Source organism: Phalaenopsis equestris, unplaced genomic scaffold, assembly GCF_001263595.1.
Source record: "Phalaenopsis equestris unplaced genomic scaffold, ASM126359v1 Scaffold000250, whole genome shotgun sequence".
NCBI lineage: Eukaryota > Viridiplantae > Streptophyta > Magnoliopsida > Asparagales > Orchidaceae > Phalaenopsis > Phalaenopsis equestris.
In genome coordinates, this window is record NW_018164692.1 from 441,395 (window position 1) to 452,286 (window position 10,892).

General features: G+C 32.7%; 1 protein-coding gene across 2 annotated transcripts in view; it reads right to left on the reverse strand.

The window, feature by feature from the left end:
• Window positions 1-10,892, reverse strand: part of LOC110024179 (internal alternative NAD(P)H-ubiquinone oxidoreductase A2, mitochondrial-like) — a 31,090-nt gene that overhangs the window by 18,214 nt on the left and 1,984 nt on the right. For both annotated transcript variants that reach the window (XM_020723985.1, XM_020723987.1), the window contains 3 exons: window positions 4,858-5,077; window positions 2,856-3,016; window positions 2,715-2,780 (listed from right to left, as the gene is read on the reverse strand). In XM_020723985.1, coding sequence (XP_020579644.1) covers window positions 2,715-2,780; window positions 2,856-3,016; window positions 4,858-5,077 — 447 coding nt within the window. The remainder of the gene's footprint in view (window positions 1-2,714; window positions 2,781-2,855; window positions 3,017-4,857; window positions 5,078-10,892) is intronic.

The window sequence follows — 10,892 nt, forward strand, 5'->3', positions numbered from 1 at the left end:
CTTTCCCTTCTTCTCTGGTTGTCTGATTACTCTTCCTCCTCTTCTCTTCGCACGCGGTATGCTTATCTTCTCCTCTCTTCACAGCCGCGAAAAATATGTTTTGATTTCTGTATGCACATCGACTTGTTGGATTTTGTTGGCTTTGGGTTGGATTCGTTTGTATCTATTACAGTGGGGTTGGATTCATTTGGATGTGCAACGACTTGTTGGATTTTCGGTGGCTTTTGGTTTGTGTTTAGCATCTATTACAGTGGCTAAAATTTCTTGTTGGATTAACTAACGTTTTTGTTGGAATTGAATGTATGGGTGGCTTTGGAATTGTCATTGATGGTTATTGTTAACCAGTTTTGATATGTTTTTTTCTTGTTTTCATCTTTTTTCAAATAGTTTTCAGCTTAAAATAATTGACTAATGGATTTTATTTTGCTGCTTTAAAGAAAGATGAGCTCAAGAGTTCCAAGGACATCCAGAAGATTGTTATGCCACTGCGGACTAGAGAAATCCTTTCTGAGATCACGTCAGCCCCATAGCTATGATCGATAGTTTTACAGATGGTCGCGGACTTTCGCAGAAAAATGTGACTTCTTCCGATGGGTTGACGGTCAGGTTGATTCTACTACCAAAAGTGATCACGAATTCATAGCATCATTGAAAAATAATTTAGGACGAGACATGCATCGCCTTCATGTTAAAAATAATATCATCATTATTTTACTTGTAACTTTATTAATTTTTTTTCTTTTTCTTTAACAATTTCAGTACTCATTGTTAAGTGAGTTGTTTATCTGAAATTTGCTTCTGTTTTGAAATGAATTTCTGTTTCTGATGTATCAAATATGTGGTTGTCACAGTTCTGTTTTAAAAATTTTTACTAAACAGGGGCAGAATGGTCATTTTTCTAGAAACAGTAGCCCCACAACTGTTTTTACACAGCTGCAACAAACAGACAGTCAGCTTCCCGGCAGCAGCTCCCCAACAACAGCTTTCTGGGCAGCACAACTGCAGCTGAAAAGCTGAGAAGCTGCAACTGCCCCCAACTGACCCATAGCGTGATACCATGTACTATCACCATAACACCCTTGGTTACCTTCAAATTGCAATTAACGAAAGTCAAGTACTATCTTCTTCATTGACTCCTACAATAGAGATCAAACGCCTCTTTAAGCATGGAATATGCCATACTTGTAAAGCTTTTGCATAATATCAATGGAGTTAAGATTCCTCTTTAATTCATCTACCAACAACAACAACAACAACAACAAAGCCTTAATCACACTACGTGAGGTCGGCTACATGAATCCTTTTTCTCCATTGCGTCCTATTTAGTGTCATATTTTCATTTAGTTATAATAAATTAAGATCATTTTTTATACAATAAGCCCAAGTTTTTCTAGGTCTATTTTTGTCTTTCTTAACATAAGTCGGATCTAAAACATCTACTTTCCTAATTGGATCATCAGATGTTCCTAATTGGATCATCAGTCCTAATTGGATCATCAGATGGTCGACGTTTAATGTGATCAAACCATCCAAGAAGACTATCTCTAATTTTGTCCGTCACTGGAGCTACACCAACCCTATCACGGAGATATTCATTTCGCATTTTGTCTCTAAGTGTAAAGTCACTCATCCACATAATCATTCTCATCTTGGCAACACTTAACTTAGTATTATGCTTCTCTTTAAAAGGCCAACATTCAGCGCCATAGAGCATTGCAGGTCTCACCACCATCTTATAATTTTTTTTCTTTCAGTCTAAGCGGTACTTTTCTATCACACAAAAGGCCCGAAGCATTCCTCCACTTCAACCAACCAACTTGAATTCTACTATTAACATCCACATCTATGTCACCATCGCTTTGAACAACAGACCCGAGATATTTAAATCGTTCACACCTTTTTAATAATTTGATCACCCAAAGTTACACTTCGGTCACTAGAGCTACTACTACTAAAATTACATTTCATGTATTCAGTTTCAATACTACTCAAATGAAGGCCTTTAGACTCCAAAAAACTTTGAACTACTTTATACGCATTATATGCATCAATGTTATTTTCTTTTCCTTTTCTTTTTTTATTTTCATTAAAAGCTGTTTCTCCCCAATCCACATCTAGTCTCATACTAATATATGTTAAAACAATCTTATTAATTCAACTAACATTATAACTGCAATTCCTCCCAAAGTAAGCCCAATAGAATCATGTTACTCCCAGAAATTAATTTCAGTTAGCCAACATTATAACTGCAATTCCTCCCTATGAATTGCTCAATAGAATCATGCTACTTCCAGAGATAAATTTCAGTTAGCAACCCAACTTACAGGCCACGGTAATCTGTAAAATAAATCCGGTAATTTTTATAGAAGCATGTAACCGGTATGAACATACAAGGTTCCCGAGAAAACTCAATCCCTCAGCCTCCCTCCACCCCCACTCAACCATAAAAGAAAATATTCTTTAAACCTAAAAAATATAAATGAATTTGATAAAAAAACAAAGAAATATATATTGCATTATTTAACTTTTATCTGGGAGAAAAAAATTTTATTACACTAAGGGGTTGTCTGATTTGCCATAAATAATAGGCAGTGAAAGGCATATATTTTAAGATAAATAAAACATATTTGAAATGTTTTAGAATTAATTTGGCACGAATACTCAAGTTACACAGTTATCGCTTTGCTATCTTAAATCTTAACATCATCACATACCTTGGTTAATTGCTTCATGGCATACTGTCTCAAGCGAACATCAAAAGATGACAATATCTCATTTGCCTGCATAGAAAGTTAACCCACATTATGCAAGCCAGAGAAATGAATAAAAAATTCGAAACTATGCATTGAGAGAACCTCAATTAGGGTCACGTGAATGTAATCTTTGACATGGGTGTATCTTTCATGAACATCACTAATTATGAAATCACTTAGTTCACCACTAAACTCAACTCCGGTAGGACCACCTCCAATAACAACACAATGTAACAGCCTGCGCTTTTCCTCGTCCGATATACCTATATTACAAAGGTTTGAGCCCGTCATCAGTACTAACTACTTTAAACTTGCACTGCAGTCAAAAAAGTCATATTTCTTGAGCAAACTCATAAAGCAATATAGTATTGCAATGAACATGAAATTAGGATTTTCTGTAAAAGAAAAAATTACAAAAAAATATACTTGAACAAACCTGGATAAGCATATTAAATTCGTTATTAGTGTCAACTTATAAACTATTTAATATGTAAAAGTCATATTTCTGTGTGAAAACTTGATTAATATGTCATTGTAGCTGAATTTTTTTCTTTCAACGGCAACGTAGGAGGTGACAAGGGTCTGTAGTCTCTGTTCCAAGACTGTAGCTTTGACATTACTTGCATTTGCAGGTTGGATTGCTTACGCAAGCAACTTATTTAATCTCATTTCTTCTACATAACTTGTTACAGGTTTCGAGTGCTTTTGATTTTGTTCAAGTTTAACACATCTAATTTTTTATGGTGATTAAAATACAATTATTTGCTGATTTTATGTGGTTCAAATCTCATGCTAATTTAACAAATTTATTCGATGATTTGATTAATGTTCAGGTTCAAATTTTTGTTTTTACTATTTGCATTTGAATAAAGCAAATTGTTGGATTGCTTAGTAATTTGTGATCTGCAAATCCTTAAGACCCCTTTGCATGATTACATACATGATATAATTATATTTGTATTATGAAACCCTAACATCAAATTGGTATCTGATCACTTAGAAGAAGCCTAATTAGTAGGGTAACTTCATAGATCATGAAATAAGTGAAGTTTTAACAAATTTCGCAAAATCAGTTGGCTGAATTCTTGAAAAATAACTTAATTGTGTGATGGCATTAACATGGCAAAAGCACAAATTGACACATTAGAAACTAATTAAATTCATCCATATGAATTTCAAACAGATTTCAATTATTATGATAAACCAATACATTTAAATGTTAATTCTTGTATAGGTTGTTTACATTTAAAGAGAGTAATTTACTTGATTAGTTGATTGGTGTAATTTGTGAATCCTCAAGTTCCTTTTCATGATAAACCAATACATCATAATAGTTGCGTTAAGAAACCCTAAATCTGAAAAAACCTACATCAATAGAGAAAGACATGAAACTGAAAATTTCTTGAGGTTATAATTGCTGCAAAAATGCCACTGTTTACATCAATCATAAAATATGATATTGCTAACAGGCCAATTGAAACAAGGAAAATGAAATAAGATCAGGACAACATGATGCTGATTGAATCGTTACAAAGGTGCTTCATCCATATATAAGCTATTTTAGGGGAAAAAAGGTTATTTTGCAAGAGTATAAGCAGACTTACTTGTCTTTAAGACTACAAAGGCGATATTCCAAAGTTGATGAAGTACATGGACTTATTTATCAATGAATCCACTTACATTTCATGACAAAAAAACTAAATACTTATTAAATAAATGATATATACCTTAGAAAAAATATATATCAATAGCTATATAAAAAACTATATCAAAAATATAACAAGATTCACATAAATGCATTAATTGTCAAAAAGCTTGTGGCGAGATGGTAATCAAAGTTAAGGTTTTTGCAGGTTGTAGCATTATGGTGCTTAAAATTAAGATCAAATTAAGACACACAAGTGTCTCAAAAGTTACAAATTAATGAAACTCTCAAAAGGTATACTATCACCTAGCACATTCAGTAAGCACATTAACCAAAACAAATCAATATTTTTAAAATGAATTAATAATATGTTCAATTATTTATCTTCCCTTGAAAAGCATGCATCCCCCGGATGCCACAATATCATATTAAAAAGCAAAAATATTTATAATAACAAACCAGGAACATCAGACAGCATCAGATTTAATAGCAGCTTTCTGCGGATCTCCTGCGCATGGTGCACTTCACGAAGAAAAATTGCATGTTCCTTCACACCATGAATGCCAAAGGTTGAAGCTTCTGCACCCAAAGCAATGACCAGCTTGTCATATGACACCTGAAACTTCCATGGCTCCAAAGGAGCAGAGTTGGTGCTATCTGTAACAGTCTCACATTGCACCTTGAAGAGCGTACACAAAATAAGAACAAAAAAAAAGACAGATTTAGCCAAAAAAGTTTGCATACTTTTCCACCAAGCTTAGATAATAAAACGCAAAATGGTAGGTACAATTATTCTCTACATCACAATTGACAAGTTGGTTTTCGGCTTCTTTCTTCAAAAGTATCTGATTGTAGTATTAAAAAGAGCACAAATCTTTTGTCCACTTTTTTAATCCGACCAACTAATGTTAGAAAAATGCCTCTATCGTTCTTCAGAACTAAGAGCAGGCCACTCATCCCAATCAAATAATCAAATTCAGACAGAATATCATCATTTCATTAGGAAAGATGGATTGGTTTTTGCCAGTAAATATAGCTAACTTTCCCTTTAGGGTTACGTTAATTCAGTCCAGAGTAAATTAGCCATAGTTGCATTTCTGCTACAATTGCATAAAAGCCATTTTACCTATTCCGCATGGCCAAACATTGACAAATCAAATTAGTCTAGGTATTATTTCTATTTTGATTACGAATAAACCACTGTGAACTATTTGGCGTGATCAATTTTTTGCACAAGTAGAATTCCTCTTCCACTTAACTTGGTTAACAAAGCAAAAATATATATATATATATATAGAGAGAGAGAGAGATCAGTTATTTTGACATTCTATATCTAAATCTAGCTTTAAAAAACCTCTAGTTGTCCATATAGAATAACAAATAGTTCATTTAAAAATAACGAGAATGTTATGATCTTCCATTAGTTAAACCCGAGCAAGGGAAACTAAGGATATCCAACTAGTTCATCAATTTTCTAGGGTTCCTGTCATTCTAAATTATCTAGAAAGCACCCTGTCCAGAAAAGAAAAAAGGAAGAGGAGAATGAGTCAATAACTGCTCGGACAGCAAGATATCAAATGTGGATTAGGATCTTTCTTTTTGTCATCACGTTAACCGTCAGATAACAAGATATCAAATGTCAGCATATCTACTAATTTTTAAACTGATTCTTTCTAGTCAGTTTTATGTAGAACTTAAGAGTGATTTAGGTAAAATCCAGGCAAATGAAAATTTCTGGGAATATGAACCCCATTGGTTGCTAAGGCTTATGAATTCCATTGGTTATGAAATCTTGTATTCATAATATCTGGGTGATTTAATTAGAATCAGTAAATCCTTTTAGTTTCAAAGTTAAGGCATTTATTGATTGTGCTAATATTTTGGTGCGCTCCGCTGCTACCCTGTGCCTTCTTCCTCCTCTTGTCGCTAGTTACTAGTTTCATCTTCCTTCTTCCTCATCCCATCATGAGAGCCTTCCCCACTTTAGTCATCATCATCTAATATGTTATTCCCGCTTCTCTCATAACATTGTGGCACGCATACTCCACTTGACAATGAGATCGCTATTCTCTAAACTCATTAGCCACTTTTCCACTTATGGCAAGTTTGCAGTGGTAATTTTTCTTCTCTTCTTCCCCTATTGTCATTGACAATGTAAATTATTATGTGATGTTGAGATCTGTCTTCCCCAATTTTTTTCTCTCTATGTAGTGTCATCCATATTTAGACACATTTATCCCTTGATCGACCTAACTGTCTCATCACTGGGCTCCTAATTTTGGGTCATTTTTTCAATAGGATCATGAACTATTTGGATATTAAAATTTCTATAAAAAAAATGATCTTTGAGGGAACTAATCTATGCATACAAAAAAAATGCAATTTGCTTTATTTGTGTATGTTTCCAATGATATATATATTAATTTCCTTACAAAAATTTTAGTAAAAGTGATTCGTTCTCATTCTTGTAAAACGACAGCTAAATCATCTGTTTTTTGAAAAAGAAAAGTATTGATATAATTTCATGAAAAAGTTCTTTGGATCGGTAAACAATCTTGTGATTTATCAAAATACACCGTTTATATATTTAAAAGTTATACTTCTGTGGATTTCATAAGAATATTGTTGTATTTTAATGAGAATTTCATAAGGGTGTTTATGCCCACTAGTGATTGTCGTGGAGTCTCTTCTCTCCTCCCATCCCTATTATTCAACTATCCCTTGTTTGGTATTATCAGTGTGATCAATTATACATTCAAATGGATTTTGAGAAAAGATTTTAGAAGTGCTACTTAGGCCTCCAAATTGATAACCTCCAGCATGAATAAGTTGAATTGCGTTATTTGCACAAAAACCCCAGTGGTGCTAAAGAAGAATGAATATGATTAAATCAATAAGAAACTCAAAACAAAAAAGCATATCAAATAACATTTTAAATATATTAATAAATCATATAACATAATATTGTAAATATATTAAAAAGGACCATAGTTTTAAGCCATTTAGCATGTATCACAACGTTGAGTGATATGACTTCAATTAAAAGATTAATGATATGCATACTACAGTTGTTACTTGTGTTCTAACAGGAGAGTTGATCAAGTAATTTCCTATTTCAATTGGATTACATCAAAGATCGGCTTTAAGTCAATATCCTTTTTTCTTTAGTTATGGATGCTCTTACTGGATATTTATAGGACTTACCTTGGTGTAAGTTTTTCACTGATGATATCATTCTTGTGGATAAGACTAGAGAAAGAGTTCAGGAAAACTTGAATTATGGAGGTCTATATTGGAGTCTAAAGGCCTTCATTTGAGTAGATCTAAAACTGAATACATGAAATATTTTTTAGAAGTAGTAGATCTAGTAGCTGAGTTTTAACTATGGGTGATCAAATCATTAAAATGTGTGAACGTTGTTGATATCTCGAGTTTATTGTTCAAATTGATAGTGATATAGATGGGGATGTTATTAGTAGAATTCACGTTGGTTGATTGAAGTGGAGGAAAGCATCGTGTCTATCGTGTGATAGGAAAGAACCACTTAAACTTGAGAAAATATAAGATGGTGGTGAGACCTGTAATGCGTTATGACGTAGATGTTGGCCTTTAAAAGAAAAGCATAAAATTAGGTTAAGTGTTGCTATTATGAGAAGTTTAGGTGGATGAGTGGCTTGACACCTAACAAAATGTGAAAGGAATGTATCTATTAAAGAGTCGGTGTAGCTCCAGTGGTAGACAATATTAGAGAGAATCGTCTTAGCCGCTTTGGTCATATTAAACGTCAACGATCTGATGATCTTATTAGAAGAGTTGATGTTTTAGATTCAACTTATGTTAAGAAAGTAAGAGATAGACCTAATAAAACTTGGACATATTGTATTAAAAATAATCTTAATTTATTAGACTTAAATGAAAATATGACACTCAATAGGACACAATAGAGAAAAAGGGCTCATATAGCTGACCCCGCTTACTGGGATAAAGGCTTGTTGTTATTGTTGTCGTTGTTGTTGATGTAGAGTAAACATAAGTCAAGAAATACAAATTTTTAGTTTTCCTTGAAACCTTACTTATTGAGTATTGGTAAACCTTGTTTTTGTCATCCTTGAAATAAAGATACTCCATTGTAGTTGTGATAACTCACTTCAATGCCTGAAAGCATAATTCAAAATTGTCTATCAATTGACTAACATAAGTGAGTGGGGTTGGGATGAAGCCCCATGTAACCCCTAATGCATGCATAAAAGAGTCACACTGTAAAATGTAATGGAAACCATCTAACTAGGTTGTCAATTTAGTATGTGTCTAGTAAGTAAAAGAGTATACCAAATTGCACGAAAGAGCTTCCTTAGCTAATTAGAGAGAGAGGGATATGACTAGCACTTGGAAGATATCATTTATCTAACTTTGATTATTCAATTGCAAATAGTAGTGTAACCTTTTAAAGATATTGATACTCGCAAAGAATATCTTAAAAGTGATTCTTATGAATATTATATCACTCGAAAGATGTATAACCATAGCCATGCCTAGCACTGAACAACAGTGGAAGAAACTTTCAATATGTAGAAAAAAATGATTTTAAGTGTTCACCCATATTTGATAATTTTCTTTGATTGATCAATCTGATGTTGTCCTTGATCACACACTCCTTCACAATATCATTAATCATTACTATGGACATAATATATGTTTCTAAAATATCCTAAACTAAGATACAACAAATAAAAACTTAGGCAAGGTTAATCAAGGTTTAAACACCCCACTATACATGCAATAATTGAGGAGCAATTTCCAGGAGAGGCGCAAATTCATATGATGACAACAAAATTAGGGAGCATGACTAAGATGATTATTGGATAGCATGAATAGACTTCTCGTAAATTTTTTTACTTCCAATAATATTTTCTTATCCTCAAGAAATTCGATAGAATCAATGTTTCTCTTAATAGGAAACAACTTTTCATCTACAATTGTCAACTGAGTTTGCCTTCAAATTTATTTCATGTATGTGTATCATGCATTATTCAACTTATACTCTTCTATTTTATGTTATTGACCAGTCCTAATGTAAATCTACATCTAATCATCATTTCTTCTTATCATTCTTGTTATCTTTTCTAGTATAGATGCCATATCATCTTGTGTTTATAAAGCAACACCCTGGAGTATATGAACTTGGGAAGAATATTATGTAGGTTTGAATGACTTCAGCAGCTCATTGTAAGGCCATGCAGGCACTAGTAAGGAGGGTGATGTAGGCATGTCTAGAGTGATGCAATTAATGCCACTACAGAAGATATTTTTGTTTACATAGTTGTTAGGATACCTGACAAGCTTTTTTATTTAAAAAATCACCTTGAACGTTGATATTTTGATGCTTACTAAGACATAAGCTTTGCACTTTCTTCTACTTTGTGCTTTTGTCGCATCGGGCAACTTGTTTGATATTATATGATTTGTTAACATTAAACATAACGCTTTATGCTTCTTAATGATTTTTTTATTAAAAACTATTTAGATTTTGTGATTTTATCATAACTAGTGATGGTAAAGGCATTTGACGCTCCAAGACGACATGGCTATCTAATACCTGAGGCACTAGGTATTATTAAGTGCTTTTCAAAACAAAATAAGATATTAATAAATTTACTCTATTTAACTATAAGAAATATTTTTACATAGTACAATATTTTTACATAGTACAATATGATAATCTTCACAAATAACATAATAAAATCTAATCACTCAAAAAAAATAAGTTCAAATTTAATGCCATTTTAAATACCAAATCCTTATTAGATAGATTAGCTAAAAAATATGCTTCAATTTTAAAGAAAGCAAATAAAAAAAATGATTGTGACTTCCATAACATAAGCTCAATCTATTTTGCATTACTATCCATTCATCTTCTTCGTCACACATACTCTCTTCACCATTATTAGTTTTATAGTAGAACATTTCTTTCTATGATTGTATTTGCTTTTAAAAAAAAAAGCATCATAGAAGAGGCTCCCATGCGACTAGGGTCTTGCACAAAAACACACATCTCGGCAACATTTAAACCTGACCAATCTATAAGTAGTGTGTTCCTTGAGTGCAAAATTTAATTTTTCAATCATATGATTTGAAACGATTTTCTCCAATTTCCTCCATTAATAAAAATACCACTCCCTTTAGATTTCACGATTCTATTATGAAATATATTATATTGAAGCCAATTAGACTCGGGATCTATATTAATTTTCACAATCTTATGAAAAAAGTCACTCTTTACTTTTTCCATCGAGATAACTAAAATGTGCATTAATACCCCATCTTTCGGTCATATATATATATATATATCGACGGGCGGACCCCCCTTCCAGAAAGGTGCGCAATTCGATCATACGCAGAGATTGAACTCCCGACCCGAGAGACTTACACCAAAGGCCGCAACTAATAAGTCAGGCTAAAGCACACAGTCAAATATAATATATATATATATATAT